General features: G+C 35.3%; 1 protein-coding gene across 1 annotated transcript; it reads right to left on the bottom strand.

Moving 5' to 3' along the window:
• Window positions 1-628: 628 nt before the first annotated feature.
• LOC149535638 (GDSL esterase/lipase At2g42990-like) lies at window positions 629-3,845 on the bottom strand. Its single transcript, XM_089804204.1, has 5 exons — window positions 3,541-3,845; window positions 3,000-3,130; window positions 2,483-2,716; window positions 1,929-2,187; window positions 629-922 (listed from the first exon to the last, which is right to left on the bottom strand). The coding sequence occupies exons 1-5, from the start codon at window positions 3,839-3,841 to the stop codon at window positions 732-734; spliced, it is 1,116 nt and encodes a 371-aa protein (XP_089660330.1). The 5' UTR covers window positions 3,842-3,845; the 3' UTR covers window positions 629-731.
• Between the last annotated feature and the right edge of the window lie 14,768 nt (window positions 3,846-18,613).

Below are 18,613 nucleotides of genomic sequence, written 5' to 3'. Positions count from 1 at the left end.
TATGATGTGAAAACCAAAAGTGATTATGAGGAGGACAAGTAGTTTGACAGATGAAATTTGGTAAGTGGTTGTAAATGCATACTTAACAAGGTTGTCTATAGCAGGATATCTAAGTATGTTTGATACTTATTTTATGGTAGGATTTTAAAAAGGTGAATTGGATACTCCCAACTACACTATCAACAAAGACCAACCAATGAACTACATAGTTTATATGCAATAAAATGCCATTCATGTTGCATTCACTCAAATAAATACCATACCTAATAATATGACTCACATTTAATTGTATCGTTCTATAAGTTTATGCTAAGCACCTATAAATTAATGCTAAGAATATATGTTCAACAAAGCTCATATTTAGATTTTTTCTTCGTACCATATTTCTTGATTCCCCTTGAAATGAATATCATTACATAGAATATTAATGACATTATATCAGCATAAAGTCATACTCCCATATTAACTCATATATCATATTGAATCCTCCATTCAAAAATTATTTTCCTCTATCATGCAAATTTGATGGTAACCATAATGGGCTTTTATATTTCCTAATAAAATTGATGGAGTTGAGTTGGACCTGTCAACAGCCTGCAAAGAGGACTTAACTATGAAAAATGCCATGTTCAAAACGCCCAACAAACTTGTCCTATATCTTATACTATAACACTTAACAGTCATTGATGAATTAATGATCATCTTCGCACCACTCACATCATATGAGCTTCTTATAGAAATTTTATATATTTTTCTAGCAACTTGTTAGCAAGTATTTCATATGCCTTCTGTGTTGGATGAACTGCATCCCAGAAAACAAATTTTGAAGCATCTGCACAAGTAATTGGAGTCAAAACATTGCAGGCGATCGCCATTTCTAGGGATCCTGTCCCACAATAGCCCCTATTTGATGAATCAAACCCTGCACCAAATCGAATTTATGAGAATACTTGTAATATTTTTAAATCATATTTATTAAAAAATAGTTTATATGTAATAATTTAGAAGAATTCATTTCTAATGAAAACAAGAGTTGTGATACAATTGGAGTCCTGTCTAATACAAAAATAAAATAATAATTAATAGCAAAAGAGAATGTGCCAATAACTTTGAGAAAATGTGTGGTGTAAAAAGTGTTTCATCAATTTTTTTTTTTTTCATTTCTGTTATAACAAAAATTAAAATACATAAGAATTTTTTTAAAGAAATGTTAAATATTTTTTGGAATTTTTCTAAGAAGTGTAGAAATGTTTATTTTTGTTTTCTTTTGATTGGAAATATTTTGAATATTTGAAAAGAAAAGAAAATACTTGCAAAAATATGAGGCACCAATTAGAAAAATGAAATAGTAGTTAAACAATAAAAATAAAAATAAAAATAAGACAACCATCAAACATTACAAGTATAATTAACATTTCTAGATTGGAGGAAAACTAACAGAAGAAAACAAGTTGCACAACAAATATTTTAGATTTTTGAATAGAATTTTTTTAAAAAAAACACTAGCAAAATTAAGAGGAACCATTTAGATAGAAGAAATAGTCATTAGAAATTAAAAATTAAAATAAGATAATTGTGAAACATTACAAATATAATTTAATATTTCTAGAATTGAGGGAAACTAATAGTAGAATATGAAAAAACTAGAAAATTAACAGAAAAATTAGATAAAAGAAATGGTCATTAAAAATTAAAAATTAAAATAAGATAATTGTGAAACATTACAAATATAATTTAATATTTCTAGAATTGAAAGAAATTAATAGTAGAATATGAGGTGAAAACATGAGTCTCATGGTAGATAAATTGCTATAAACAATTACTCATAAAACTAACTAAAGCTTACAATAATTGATTCATTATACCAACATTATATAAATAATAAAATTCATCCACCTAGCAACCAATTTTTTAATGTATATTCATACCATATTTCCTAGGATATATGATAATGTCCAAAAGGATGTCGTAAATGTCGAGGTATGCCAATTTTATTAGGGGAAGGTGAGGTTGCAGTTTCTCCAAATTTTTCTTCAGTTTTGTGTTGTATGAGATTGCAATTTGGTTGGACTCTTCAATACACGCTGATCCTGCCGAATGCATTTCATTATCTCTCTCCACAGGCAAGCATCCCAGTGGAGGGAGCCCGGTAACACCTATCTTTCGAGCACCCACTTTGTACAAATCCTGTTTAACCAAATCTCATAATAAATCTCAGCACTTGACAAGAAAGGATTAACAGAAAAACATTGGTAATATTAGCAAAATAATACGATAGATAATAACACAAACGGCCATTGTTAAGCATCACACTACCGAAGAATATAAGCTTGGGAAAACACTTTTAGTTTAGGAATCAACGGAACACAAACATCTATAAGATAATGTTCATAAATTCATTAGCTTTAATAGCTTCGTATGTCAGTACACAATTTGCAACGTTTAATCATTCTGAATATTAAATAGAAATTACGACCAGAACCTTGATGAGATTGCTAGAAATATCAAGTAGAAAATCCTGGTACTGCTCCACGCTTAATTCACTTCTTCTTGTTGGAAGAGCCAAGTAATTCAGTACAAAATCGTTGGTACCAGCAACCATTAGAAATAGTGCATTCTCAATTATATTGGACGAGTTTTCCTTTCCTACAATACCCTCCAAACGTGGCTTGTACTCTTTAAACATTTCTACTTGTTTCCACATTGGTATTAAATTCTGCAAATATATGTTAAACGAATACTTCCATCAGTTAATGTCAAAATAAGAGCTTTTTCATAGATCCCACATTAATTTTACTCATTTGTTTGTTATGTTCTGAGGTTCTACATTCTTGTTACCTATTCTTATAGATTTACTAATTATGTAATCTTTTGTATTTGATAAAGATTGAAGATTTTCTTACTGGTTCTTTTCTTCATAAATCTTGAACCAGTATTATTTATTAATATATATCAATAGCGAGTTCAAGAATAAATATTAGAACAAAAATATTACTTACCAAGGTCATGGCAGTGAGGTTATCATATCCAGTACCGGCTGAAGCAAAGCTTAGGCCCGTTAGAAAATCTTGGGTGCTTATATCAGCCTCCAAATATGCCGGAAGCGTGTCCTTTAACCCTAATGCTGCAGCTGCAATGAAAATCAAATTAATTAGATATGAAAAATATTCATAGATATATACTTTCATATGGTTTTCGATAATTAGGACTACCTATGTTTAACAATTGCCACGTAGTTCATATAATATAGTTTTCATATAATATTTTTTTCTATAAAAGAAAATAAGAGATTTGTTTTATATGTAATAGTTTAACAACACAACCTATCTTTCATAAAGCTCAAAGTTAAGTTCCATTAATAGAATTGATACCACCATATGAATTTGAACTCCCAATACCAACAAATCATTGATTCTCATAAAAATTATATATAAAGCATATAAAATATACATTACCTAAGACCTTTTTTCACATTGAATCTATTGTCATCCTTCCTTGAAGAAAATATTGAAGCCATCTAAAGTAGAAAAGAAATGTTACCTACGAAATCTGTTGGGAGTTTCCCATTGGAAAATCTACCAGTAGCTTTTTTGTCAATAAAATCTTGGCCATATGGTGGATGATTGGCCTGAGCAATGGTGGGGATGAAATTATTATTGCCTGGATCAGCAATGGAGTCCCCCAATGCGTACAAAGCGGAAAACTTGACATTCCCATTAACAACTCTGCTTGCATTTCCTCTCTCAATGACGTTCTCTCCACGAGCTAAAACCACTACTATACACACAAAAAAGTAAATCCATGTATAACATTTAGCACAACCCGTTTTTGCTGTCTTCATTGTTGAGAGAATTCGGTTGAAGGCATCAGCTTTAAAGGGATCTATCATCAAACAGTAAAGTTAGTTTGGTGGTAACATTTATGCTGTTGTCGATTGAAGGAAAGCAGCACTTCAAAACAATTTTACCTACTTCCACGTTTTCCATGATCTGTAATAAATTTGAACCTTCCAATGTGCGGCTGCTTAAATCCCATGAATGGTATAACGAATAAGTTTGGTAATTTAATAGCTGTCTAGAGTTGTGACTCTGCAAACTAATTATTCTTCTGGTTGGACTCTCTGTCTGAGTCTCAAAATTTTCCAAGCAAAAAGTATTGTTTATGATTCAAATTTATAAATGGGTGACAATATAAATAGAGGATGTCATTTTTAAAGTTTAACGAAGTTGGAATTTATTATATTGACTTTTTATGGATTTTAATGAAATATTTATATCTAAAATTAAATTAAATATATAAAACATCATAAATTCCAAATTTATTAATGACTTTATATATATATATATATATATATATATATATATATATATCAAATTAAACAAAATATTATTATATATTCATAATAATTTATGAATTTAGATAATAAATCTTATGTTTTTAGAATAGAAGATAATATATATATATATTTAAAATTTACTTTTTCAAAGATGAAAAACATTAGTTATAAAGTTTTCCAAAACCATGATCACAAAATCACCTTCGTCTCCTTTCGAAACAACAATTCCACGTTCATCTTTCTCATTTTGAACTACTTTTGTAGAAAATAGCCGTCTGAATTGGGCTAGGGTTATCTTCTCTCCTATCCACATCCACATGTTTGTGTTCCAGAAGGATAAGTAGGGCATTACTAGATGTTGAATTCAGATGGCCATGTCATTGCTTTGTAAAATCATTCTCAAGTATCGAATGCTCTTCCTTTCCTGAGTCCATTTAACTCTCACATACAGAACCATGTATGTGTGCCCATTGGGTACATACTCCCTTGGAAAGAGAACTCCAATATGTGCATTCCCATTACAAAATTCATATCTCTGTACTGCATGTAGTATTTTATCATCGCCCATCATCTATGGTTTAATCACAGCCTCTTATTAGCTTCGACAAATTAAACAACTGCAATAGGCTCATGGCATTTGAAATAGAAACCAAGACCATTTGTGAAGGAAACAAAACCTTGCGAGATTGAGGCATAAGATTTCCCCATCAATGATTATTTTGACACTGCAACAAAGATGTGGATGTTGGCCTGGAATAATTGGACAAGAATTTCATTTGTAAGATTGACAAGACCATCATTTGTGACATGTCCAATCTCCCAATCCTCAACGTTTAGCTTAAATCTTTTGGCAAGTATTCCATGTGATATCGCTTGCACTTGAAACATAAAAAAAACTTTCTTTCATTTGGCCTCTATGGATGATGAGGACTTCTTGTTGAGAAAATGTGTCTCAAACTTGTAATATTCTGGATAGTTCTAAACGTAGTTGGAAAGTTTCCTGCATGTTGGTGTCTTGGAAAAGACATAAGATTCCCTATCCATAGTATAATATTAGAAGACTATTTTTTAGAGTACATATGACACATTTCATGACAATTACAATGGTAAAAAATAGGGGATAAGATTTTGGATGTAAGTGAGTATTCTTAACTTGGGCAATACAAGTCATGCATGTACTACATGTGTCAAGGATATCTTTCACATGATATTGTAAAACCACAAGTGGTTTAGAGGTTGTGATAACCTTATAAAATGAGGGCTTAGTGAGAAGTTTGATAAATGTCCATGAAGAATCTACTTCAAAGAAGCTTTGGAAGTAGCTAAATGACATATATAAAAAAAAATAACTCATGATTATGGTGTTCTTAAGGAGAAATTATTTTCCTTGAGAATAGAAGAAGATGGATGAATATTTGAACATCTAGACAACTTCAATATCTTGGTGGCATAGTTGACCACAGTAGGGATTACAATGGATGAAGAAAAAAGGTTTCAAATGGTGCTTTTTTTTTGTCACACATGAGATAGCCTTGTCATGGCCATAGGGAGCTCTACAGTCATCTTCAAGATGAAAGATGTTGTTGGTTCTCTTCTTCCAAGGAAATGAGAATGAAGGTATCTATAAATGTCAAAAGATATAGATTTTTTGAGGAAGAAAAAGAGAAAGAGACAAAAATGAAAAGAAGCATGGATGTAGGGAGTGCAATCTAATCAAAGCAAGTGCCATTAATCTTAACTAAATCTAGAGCACCATGCAGAAGGGTAGAAACCGTTTGACATAAGCTAGGAGGGAAGCCTAAGTTGTCCTACATCATGGAATGAAATTTCATATGAAAATATGTCCTACATCGAGGAAAAGTTGTTTGACCATGGAAGTTGACCTACTATTAAGACATCACATTTTGTTTTCACCTACTATTATCTCTCTCATGCTTAATGATGCCTTTAATGTAGTAGTTGATAATACTAGGATATCTTCATCATTGACGAGATATGAGTTGAGGGAGAAGACACCTTTACGTCTAGGGAGACTTGAGATTTATAAATAGGATATGTACATCCAATGATAGGATGATAGTTTTATAATAAGAAAAGCCTAACCTAAATTCTTCCCCCATTCTTTTCCATGCCACAATAGAAGAAATCCTTATTTCTATATAACCTCCCCAACTTACGATAAATTATTATATCTCTGCTTTGATAATTAGACTAGGTAAAAAAAATCCCCTCATGTTGGTCTTTGTTACCACCCAAAGGGTCAAACAATTTAAGCTTACAAATTTGTTTGTTCTATAAAAAAAATTCATTTCCCTTCTATTGAAACCTAGGATGTCCATCCTTACCATGTGGTATTTCATCATATTATTTTCCTCACAAGCACTCAAGGGACCTCTTTGAGGTCATAGGAAAACCTCCAAATATTATTTTTCTCATTATAATCATTAAATGAATAAATTATACATAGTGAAAAAATATATTATAATTGAATAAAATCCATACTCCTTTGTATGAAGGAGTGGTTTCTCACTCAGTAGAAAAGTCTTTCATCTTGGGCCAATAGAAACATATATGCATCCCTTTCCTTTTTTGTGGGAAGTAGAAAATACTCTTGCATCTTTCAAGATGCATTTGAGGAAGTTGTTAAGAGTGAATCAAGTAGCTTTAATCTCTTAGAAGAGTACATAGTCTAGATACTTATAGGATCTCAAAACCCTTATAACATTATATCTTTTATCACGGGATTCCAATCCTTTGATATTATAGAAGGTGCATTTGAGATACATCATAAATATTAATTTAATCAATTTATTTTGTGGCTTGGAGATCCTTAAAATATTTAGGTAGATTTGTTGAGAGGCTTTAGGGTTCCTACTCACAAGAGGTTTCTTAACAATCTTCTTTTGAGGAATTATGGAACTCTCTTCAACCCCCAAGCAATCTTCTTTGTTGGCTTTTCTACCTTCCTTACCCTTGGATTTATGAATTGCAATAAATAAAAAGGACTCCTCCACCACCTTTTTCTTCTCCATATACAACCCACCATGTTTAATAAATGTAAATCCCACTATTAAGAACTCAACCAACCCTTGATTTCTATCATGTCCTCTATCTTTAAAATAACAAGAATAATGCAAGTTATCATTTCAACATTTGGCCTTATACTACCACAATTTATGAGAATGATGTAAGGGAGGGGGTGCAAAAATGATAATAATAGAAACACCACTAAATTTATCCTTATCCTCATAAACATTGTTGATAAAATCAAGTTTTTCAGATTTATCAACCTCATCATCATGAGCCTTCTAAGAAACCTAGCTACTCCTAATATGAAGGGTCTCAAGGGAAACACTCGAAGTATTAGAAGCATTATGTACATTTTTTGATAGTATAGGTGAGGAAATAGAAATATCATGGGTGAGGAGACTAGTGGGGATGACTACATTCTAATAAGGATAATTTCTTAATCTGGGAGTCATCTTGATTACTATGCTTTAGTTTTGATTATTTGAAGAGAAAGTTGTTGAGAATCTTTGGTTCTACATAGAGGATTAGGTTTGGCAACTTCTAGGCGAAAGTCTAGGTGTTGCACCTTCAAAATAGTATTTAAGGGGAGAATTTTGAGAAATCTAGTCTCTCAAGACATCTAAAGATGTCCAAATTTCTTTTAAATTATTGATAAAAAGTGTGGGAAGGGATGGAATGGGTAATTTACCCACCAATAGTTGAGAGCCAACATCATTGGGTGTAGAAGAGGGAGTCTTCTTAGAATTTGATGATGGTTTCTTTAAAGAGGGAAGGGAAGGGGATTTTCTCTCAAACAAAGAGGAATATTTTCCTTTAAGGACCTTATTTCTTACATAGGTAACACATATTAATATCCCCTAAGGATTTGAGGGTATATAGTAGATAGGAGCATCATCTAGGTCAACCACATCTTATCAAGAGCCTCTAGACCAAAGTTGATAAAGATAAGTACTTATGTATCAATTTTAGTAAGGAAGGTGTTAGATTTACCTATTCTAAGCACTCAACTAATAGGCTCAAGAACATGACCTAATAGATTCCAAAGCTACTAAGGTATCTTTCCCACAGTTGACCACCTAGAGAAAAACATGGCCAAGACCTCATTAAGGGCCACTTTTATTGACCAAAGAATTTCTTTTAACTAGAAACCACCAACTTTCTAGAATTTCTTTTTAACTGTAGTATTTTGGGATTTAGGGATAGAAATAATCTTTAAAAGGACCTTTCTATAACATATGATAGTAGGAAAATTAAATCCAAGTTTTTATTCTGAAATCCTATGGAAGAAGTCATTTGCAAACAAAATTAAAAGAAATTTTATCAATATTCAAAGTAGTTACAAAAAAATCATAATCTATAAGTCCTCAATTTCCTTTCTCTATAGCATCAACCATTGGTTAGTTAGTTCTAATGATAAAATTGGGAGAGGATGGCATCTTACCTTTACCTACTCCTAAGTCATGGAGCCCTTCTTTCTTTGGTTCACTCCTAACAAATCTTTCTCCTTCTAGGATGGTGACTTTCCCTTGTAGTACTTTCTTGAATGACTTCGACGTTCCATTTTTCTTAGAGACTATAAGAATATTTCAAACTCTTCTATTCACCACCACAAGGGTCTTAGGGTGTTCTCGATATGAATCAAATTCTAAAGAAATAGGAACACTTGATTATAAACCATCATGTTAGAATATGCTTGATGAAAAGTAAGTTAGTAGGAAAACGAGGCATTAACCCTTCTTGAAGATTGAGAAGAAGGATTAAAATAAGGGTTAATGTCATTTGGGAATTTCTAGCTTGAAAAACATCCAAGTGATAAGGATTCCATTAAATTATCTCACACCCAACTAGGTTGATAGGTAGACTTGACAAATAGTTGCAGAACTTACTTCTACCAATCTCTCTTATCAATAATCATGATGAAGTTAAACTTTTCATAAAGATAACCAATAAAATATAGAATATACCCAATAAAAATGTAAGTAATTAAAATAATATGGTTCTTATATAATATTCAATTTTCAACAATAATAATCATAAGAGTAAAATCTTACATTGTCACAATGGTAAACATCATAAATTGTATAGATTGATTGTGAATGATTCTGAATAAGGGTCAGACCCATTATAGGATATAATAAATAAATAACACAAAAAAATTCAAATTGTAAATCATTAACAATATTTTATTTTAAAATATATTTTAAACATAAATTTATTAAAATTATTAAATATATTTGAAAATTAATATAATATGTACAAATCTTATCTTTAAATTTATTTCATAAATTCTCTTCTCAAATAAGTGTGTTGTAGTCCTATGATATGAAAAATTTAGAGGCATATCTCCTATAAATTTGATACTATTAGTTGTATTGAACAAGGGTATAGTCAATAGATGAGAAAAATGAAGTTGTATCACTTGTTGACTAAAAGTGGATCAAGCTACAATAATGCTTCCCACTTTCCATCACCAAGAAGGAAACCTTAGGGCCATCCCCTGAAGGAAACCCATTGGGAAGTGTGAAGGGGGCTTTGACCAAAGCCTTCTTGGCACAACATGCAATGAAATGGGGGCCTTGGAATGAAGGGGTTTTCATTTGAAGCCCTTCCCAAGGCTTCATTCAAAACACCCCTCATTCCAAGCCCCTTGATTTGTTTTTTCACAAAATTCATAGTTTTCACCTTAATGTATGCCCTTCTGAGGGCTCAAACAATGGCTAGATAGGTCCTTATACACACACACACACACACACACACCACCTTCTTCTACTCTATATAAACTTTCCATTGACTATAATTTTATTATACATTGTATTTATTGTGCTGTTTTATTCTTAGTTTTATTAAATATAGGTTGTTTGGCCATCTTGCAAATCTTAGTTCAAAGCTTTGGAAAAAATAGAAAATGAATTTTTTATTTTATTTGAAATGTGTTCTACCAAGGTATGTGTGTTGCCTTTCTAACAAAACAAGAAAAAATTTATTTCAACTTATACAAAACAAATTATATTATTCAAAATCAACGTATGTCTAATTTATTGTTAACATCACTTTGTCATATCATATCAGGTGTCTGATTTGAGATCAGATATCTGAAACTTGTAACTAGAAATTAAAAATAAAAATCCAAGAGCAATCAATCATTTTCTATTTTCCATTGTTTGGCATTGTTTTTGCTCCTCATTTTGGGTGATGGTTAAAAGAACAAACCTATGTCACCCTTTTGTAGAGGAAAATGCTAAAAAATGTATACTCGTTTATCTTCAATGATATAAAAATGGTATTATTATTTAGAATTTGAAAATGAAGTAAAATAATAAAATGTGTAGAAATTAATGAAGTTTAGGATTATTATTTTTAATAATTATTTGGAATAAGAATTGATATATTTTCCTATTTTTTTATAGATAATGATTTTTCTGCTAAAAAGTGTTGAGAATTACGGGTCTAGTTCCCACCACAAAATTATATGGAAATAGAATTATTTCCCATTGATATTAGACTATGTTATAGATAACATATATAGCTAGAAAAATAAAAATAAAAATAATTCTTTAGACTTATATTTTCGATTTTATAATGATTCAAATCTCAACTCACCTAAAATTGATAGTTTTCATCTCCCAACACATTTAAAAATAAATAAATCTATTCTTACTAGAAGAAAAATTATAAGTTCCTAAAGAGGATTCTCTCCTCTAGAATTTCATATAATTTTATTTTATGTTGATATGATTTAATAATTTTTCCTTTCTCAAAATTGACATCTTTTCAAGTGTTAAAATACACAATTGTAGAATTTTTTAATTACAATATTCTATATCTAATTAAACACTATAAACTCTATATGAGAATATTCTTGACTTTGAGCTCTATAAAATGGTATTTATATGTTATTAATTAAATATCATAAAAAATAGTAAGATTTATTGAAACGCCACTTTTTTAAAATAATTTTATTTCTTTAGTAAGTGGATACAAACTAGTATAAAACTAGCGTTTAATAGACATTTCCAATTGGAAAAGTATGAGACCATATATAACTTAGCTAGAATGAATTTATCTATAAATCATACATTTGAAAAAATAAATCTTTTTAGATAGAAATACTCAAATTTAGTCATTCTAATAAGTCAGCCTAAAAGGTGACACAACTTTGGACTTTTACCATGATATTGGGTAAGTGCACCAAGTTGTGGTGCCAAAAGGGGGGTATAAGTGGACACCTTTTCTTTGAAATCAGCAATTTCTGAACTTCAACAAGAATTTGAAGATAGTTACGTTCAAAATTTTAAGATGTGACAAAAACAAAAGTAGTAGTCCTTTGAATTTAGTTTCTAAACTACTAATATTTTTTCAAAATGGTTTAGTTTTAGGTCCTCAAAAAAGGGGGCCATAGAAAGTGGTACTATTTATTCCAAAAAACCATAACATAGTACAAAATGTGGTCCCCCTAAAATTTTAAATTTTTCTTTTAAATTCTTTAATTGCTCTGGTCAAAAGTTACTTAACACTATGTAGTTTATCCCATATTTTTTAGGTAATTTTATAATGTGTATTTTTTCTTTTATGAATTTTTTAACTAGACACATCCCAAAAATATGAAATATCTGTGTGCTCCCCTAGAAATGATTGAAAACTAATCTTAAATCAAAACTTCTTTTTTTCAAAGTGTGTAGAATGGAGAGTAGTTTCTAAAAAACTAAATTCTTGCAAAATTTGATGAATGAGCTAAAATCTACAACCCAATTAGTACATGTTGGTTTTTGACAAAAAATGGACTTACATTCAAAATAAATTATAGATGAAAGGCTTGAAATAATTTAAATAAAAATAAATTATATAGTTATATAGCTAACATAGAGACCTACAATGTTATGTAAACTGATCTTATCGATGCTCAGCCATGAGGAATCTTGAAGGAGAGCACATAAGAAAAATAAATCATTTTTTGTATGTTAGTAGCAAAACACGTCTTAGACTAGTTGATGGACTCCAAACTTTTGGGTTGGATCCCCAAAGAAAAACCAAGCCTTCGACTTGGTAGAATGCAAAGCGGGCACATGCTATTGAATTTTTTAAAAATTTGGGTCTTAATAGCACATGCAGGCTTTAGTGCGCACACACTATTGAGACCTAAATAGTGCACAGAGAGGGAAGAAGAGAGGCAGGGCAAGAGTGAAGGAGAGAGAGAGAGAGAGGGTGGGAGAGAGGGTGGGGATGGGAGAGGGGAGAGAGAGTAGGGGATGGGAGAGAGAGGAAGTGAGAGAGAGTAGGAGTGGCAAAGAGAGTACAAGATGGGTGAGAGAGGAAGTGTGAGAGAGAGCAGGGGTGGCAAAGAGAGAGTATAGGATGGAAAATAGAGGAAGTGTAAGACAGAGAGTAGGGGTGGTAGAGAGATTACAAGATGGGAGAGAGAGATTGAGAGTAGGGGATGGCAAACAGAGAGTAGATAGCAGGAGAGGGAGTGAGAGAGGGAGAGAGAGAGGAGGATGGGAGTGTGTGAGAGAGAGAGTAGGGAATGGGAGAGAGTTTGAGAGAGTAGGGGTGGAAGAGAGAGAAAGTAGGGGATGGGAGAAGAGAGAGAGAGTAGGGGATGGGGGAGAGAGAGTAGAGAGGGAGCGAGTGAGAGAGAGACAACATGCAGTGGGAGAGGGAGTGGGAGAGAGAGAGAGGGGGGGGATGGGAGTGTCTATGAGAGATCTAAAGATTAGGGTATGGAAGAGGGGAGAGAGGGGGGATGGGAGTGTGTGGGTGTGTGAAAGAGAGAGGGTAGGGGATGGGAGATGGGAGAGAGAGAGAGAGTAGGGGATGGGAGAGAGAGAGTAGGTAGTGGGAGAGCGATTGGGAGATGGAGAGAGAGGTGGGAATGGGAATGTGTGTAAGAGAGAGAGTAGGGCATGGGAGAGAGAGGATGTGTGAGAGAGGGTAGGGGTGGCAAAGAGAGAGTATAGGATGGAAGAGAGAGATTGAGAGTAGGGGGTGGGCAAGAGAGAGAGTAGGTGGTGGGAGATAGAGTGGGAGAGGGAGAGCGAGAGAGAGAGAGGAGGATGGGAGTGTGTGTGTGTGAAAGAGGAAGAGTAGGGGATACGAGAGGGGGGAGAGAGAGTAGCCCAAGAGAGAGTACATGGGATGGAAATGTGTGTAAGAGAGAGAGTAGGGGATGGGAGAGAGTGTGAAAATGTGAGAGATAGTAGGGGGTGGCAAAGAGAATGAGAGTGAGAGTGAGAGAGAGAGTAGGAAATGGGAGAGGGAGTGGGAGAGGGAAAGCAAGTGAGAGACAGATTAGGGGATGGGAGAGGAGAGAGAAGGGGGGATGGGTGTGTGTGTGTGTGTGATTGAGATAGTAGGGGATGGGAGAGAGAGAGTAGGTGGTGGGAGAGGGAGAGAGAGGGGGGATGGGAGTATGTGTAAGAGAGAGAGAGTAGGGGATGGGAGAGAGTGTAAGAGTGTGAGAGAGAGAGTAGGGGTGGCAGAGAGAGAATAGGGGATGAGAGAGAGAGAGAGAGAGTAGAGAGGGAGAGAGTGAAAGAGAGAGAGACAGTAGGCAGTAGCAGAGGGAGTGGGAGAGGGAGAGAGGGGGGGATGAGAGTGTGTGTGAGAGATCTATAGAGTAGGGGATGGGAGAGGGGAGAGAGGGGGGATGGGAGTGTGTGGGTGTGTGAAAGAGAGAGAGTATGAGATGGGAGAGGGGAGAGAGAGAGAGAGAGAGAGAGAGAGAGAGAGAGAGAGAGAGAGAGAGAGAGTAGGTGCTAGGAGAGGGAGAGGGAGGGGGAGAGGGAGAGAATGGGAATGTGTGTAAGAGAGAGAGTATGGGATGGGAGAGAGAGGAAGTGTGAGAGAGAGTAGGAGTGGCAGAGACAGTATAGGATGGGAGAGAGAGATTAAGAGTAGGGGATGGGGGGAGAGAGAGTAGGCAGTGGGAGATGTAGTGGGAGAAGGAGAGAGAGAGAGAGAGAGAGGAGGATGAGAGTGCATGTGTGTGAAAGAGAGAGAGTAGTGGATGGGAGAAGGGGGAGAGAGAGAGTAGCCTAAGAGAATAGGGAATGGGAGAGAGAGAGTAGGTGGTGGGAGAGGGAGTGGGAGAGGCAGAGAGAGAGAGAGGGGGGAATAGAGATGTATGTAAAATAGAGAAAGAGAGTAGGGGATGGGAGAGAGTGTGAAAATGTGAGAGAGAGTAGGGGGTGGTAGAGAGAGAGCAAAGAGGGAGACAGTGAGAATGAGAGTGAGAGAGAGTAGGTGGTGGGAGAGGGACTGGGAAAGGGAGAGTGAGTGAGAGATACAGTAGGGGATGGGAGAGGAGAGAGGGAGAAGAGGATGGGTGTGTGAAAGAGAGAGAGAATAGGGGATGAGAGAGGGGAGAGAGAGTAGGGGATGGGAGAGAGAGAGAGTAGGTAGTGGGAGTGGGAGTGGGAGAGGGGGGAGAGAGGGAGAGGGGAGTGAGTGTAAGAAAGAGAGTAGGGGATGTGAGAGAGTGTGAGAGTGTAAGAGAGAGTAGGGGTGGCAGAGAGAGTAGGGGATGGGAGAGAGAGTAGAGAGGGAGAGAGTGAGAGAGAGAGATAGTAGGTGATGGGAGAGGGAGTGGGAGAGGGAAAGAGAGGGGATGGGAGTGTGTTTGAGAGATCTAGAGAGTAGGGGATGGGAGAGGAGAGAGAGGGGGGATGGGTGTGTGTGTGTGTGTGAAAGATATAGAGTAGGGGATGGGAGAGGGGAGAGAGAGAGTAGGGGATGGGAGAGAGAGAGTAGGCGGTGGGAGAGGGAGTGGGAGAGGGAGAGAGAGGGGTATGGGAGTGTGTGTAAGAGAGAGAGTAGGGGATGGGAGAGAGTGTGAGAGAGTGCAAGAGAGTAGGGGGTTGGAAGACAGAGAGAATGAGATGGGGGAGAGAGTGAGAGTAGGGGATGGGAGAGAGGGAGAGTAGAGAGGGAGAGTAGAGAGGGAGAGAGAGTGAGAGAGAGAGATAGTAGGTAGTGGGAGAGGGAGTGGGAGAGGGAGAGAGAGGGGAGGGGGATGGGAGTGTATGTAAGAGATCAAGAGAGTAGGGGATGGGAGAGGAGAGATGTAAGGAAACTTGCAATAAAGAATATAACTGTTTCCACATAACCCATAATAGATCTGAAATAAATAGAGAATTCAAATCCACATGCAAGAGAATAGACAACATACCCACAAAATTGTCGCACAAGATATACTCTAGGAAAAAACCCAACCTCCAAAAGCATCCATCACCATGTATTATTTATCAAAAAATACCATTTCCATACAACCATGGAAGCCTTCATGGCCATAGCCACAACCAAGCAAACTATGTGAACAAGCATGAATCCACACATCTCATTCCATTCTTTCAACCTTCACAAATGCTCCCTTGGCTAACCTGTCAAGCCTTGTCCTACTCGACTCTTGCCTTTCTCATTCTTACTCTACAACAACTACCCTTGTGGCTACTTATATAGTAGCAAGTCCCACAAAACCACCAAGTGGTATTACATAAACCATGTGCTAAAACCATGTGCTACCTAACCCACTGACCCCACATTTAATATTGGGCATTTAATTATTTTCTCTAATATTAAATAATTACATGAAATATTATCACAATGTTACAATACAACTCATCAAGAATATTCTAGCGAGATCTTTACATGTTGCACGTCCATCTAGGAACAACATTACATAATAAAATAAAATAATAAAATATAACAATATTATGCAATGTGTACAACACCCATTATCTCAACAATCTCCAACTTGTTGTATACATTGCATAGGGTCAATCTGTAGCCACATAAATGAACAAGGGAACAATACCTCCTAGCACATCCACCATAATGGATCAAAATACACCAAGTGCTCCATGCTAGTACCCGCAACAAAATCAAAGTATCCAGCATCTCAAACATCAATGATCTCATCTCCTACTATGCCACTGTCATTGGACATACATAGAATCCATCCAAAGAGAAAGCCACCCAACTTGTCCCATTAGAAAATCACAAAATTTTGTACCAACTAAAATTCCAAGCACAAATAACCTGATCTAAAGGTAATCACATATATTCATAGTTTTCAAAATATCCATAGCTAAAATAACACCCATAGCAAGTGCCAAACCCATCCAGCTATCCATACCTCAAAGGTACATACCAAGTGAATCTCACATCATCAACATATCTAATCTATAACTTGCAATCACAAGCCTTAAGAGAAATACCTGCCACATTTATACCAAGAAGATCCCACTACAAAAGATAATGTCAAATCTATAACCAATCCACTCACAACATCTCAAAGAAGTGAATCCATGTAGTATCAAGGACATCCACAATACATAAACTGATATCCTAAAAGAACAACTCTCATAACAAGTCTCCAATACTCTCCCAGGTTCTCAACAACCAACAAAGGAAAGAGATAAAGTGATAACCATGTAATCTCTCACATGACATACATGAACACAAACCAATGATCACAATCTCTAACCAATCTCAAATCCAATGTAGGCAAAACCTAAAATCTAGGAAGATAACCAAGACCAGAGAAACCATGCAAATCATAACCTGTATCATTTCCTTCTACACATACCTCTAGATGTAAACTATGCAAGTATGATCTCCTCCATTAAACCCCAACAAGAAGCCTCAACAACACCCAAACCATACCATATAACTAATCATGGATGTAAGCCTCTCACAAGAAGATCAAACTCATAAAACCATTCCTAATCCAAAGAATATGCCCAATATAAAACCATCTCCCAAACTCAACCAGCATAACAACATATGCACATGGAGATAACCAATGCTAAAAAATCTCTTAAATGAACTCTCAAGAACTAACACATGTACCATAGCTCAAGATCCATATCCATGAAAGACAAACATAAATATAATGCATCTGAGAAAAACAATGGGCTATACCTCTCAAGTAGCAAACTGCCGAGTAGACCAAGAGTGGGGAATGAGAATGCTCATCAAGATACCCAAGTCTCCAACCAAGACTCATCTAAGAAAGATCTCCTCTCAAGTCCATATTAGGTGACTGCCCCTCAGACTTCCTATTGAAACCATCAACTGTCCCAACAAATACTTCTCTAATCCAAGAGAAATCAGCATCACCACCATCTCTAAGTATCCATGTGCACCTATAACCAATCAATCCATGCAAACTCCAAATGCAACATAGAAATATCATGAAGTATCCAGCTTATGATCAATGTACTCAATACCAAGAAACTAAACAAAGATCAATGTCAAAGTTCCAACCATGGCCTCATGAACATAAACGTGACAACATGATCTAACCATCTCAACTAAAGAGATAACATGCTCCACATCAACATACTATAACATGTCACAACTCTAAATTTGTATCAAGAGTATACCATGATGTAATAATGAAACCATCCTGATATGAAGGATAACATGTCAAATAAAAATATCAACCACATCTTTACCAAGAACCCCATAAGTCCTCAAGATGCAACTATCTCCACACACCATGAAGAAAACCATCTCCACATACTAGGAAGAACCATCTCCACACACCATGAAGATAACCAAGAACTCCATGAGTCCTTAAGATCTAACCATCTTCATACACCATGAAGATAACAAGTGCACCATGCAAATGTCAAAGATGCTTCTGCAGCAACATGATCTAAGACAAACCTCTAACATCTCCAAACACACACACACACACTCTCTCTCTCTCTCTCTATATATATATATATATATATCAATGCCAACAACTCCCACTCAACCATGGTACCAAGTCACCTATGGCATCATAAATCCATCTCCTACATGAAGATCCAAACCAAACTAGGAACTAATCCTACACTGTCACCCCATCACTGTCACAAGCTCTCACTAAACCATGTAACCAAGCTATCCATGACATCATGATGAAAAAAAAATCCATCCTCTAACCATAAGAATCAACCAAGGCATCAAACCATCAAAGAACTCAAAGTGCACATCATGAGCTCCTTGAAAGAAATCAAATATTCATGATCCTCAACCAAGAAGATATACCATCGTAATTGAATCAAAAATCCAAGCTAATGAACATCAAGGATGTACCTATATATCCAATCACGTCATGCCAAAATTCATGGAACCATGATCACCTCCATGAACTGAGCATCTGGCTCTCAATATGTCCAACCTGTCAGCATAAAATAGTCAACCACAATCCTTTGCCATGACTGTACCTGGTAACAACATCTCATCCCTTCTACATGAAGA

The sequence above is a fragment of the Cupressus sempervirens genome, chromosome 10, assembly GCF_028749045.1.
Source record: "Cupressus sempervirens isolate cs-2001-9-10 chromosome 10, ASM2874904v1, whole genome shotgun sequence".
In the NCBI taxonomy this organism is placed as follows: Eukaryota; Viridiplantae; Streptophyta; class Pinopsida; order Cupressales; family Cupressaceae; genus Cupressus; species Cupressus sempervirens.
This window is presented reverse-complemented; position numbering and strand designations above follow the sequence as displayed.

Coding starts and splice junctions, on each gene's coding strand:
- LOC149535638 (XM_089804204.1), bottom strand. CDS start 3,841: ATGAAGACAGCAAAAACGGGTTGTGCTAAATGTTATACATGGATTTAC. Junction 2,717..2,999: donor ACCTCACTGCCATGACCTTG/GTAAGTAATATT, acceptor ATATATTTGCAG/AATTTAATACCAATGTGGAA. Junction 923..1,928: donor CATATATCCTAGGAAATATG/GTATGAATATAC, acceptor GATTTGGTGCAG/GGTTTGATTCATCAAATAGG.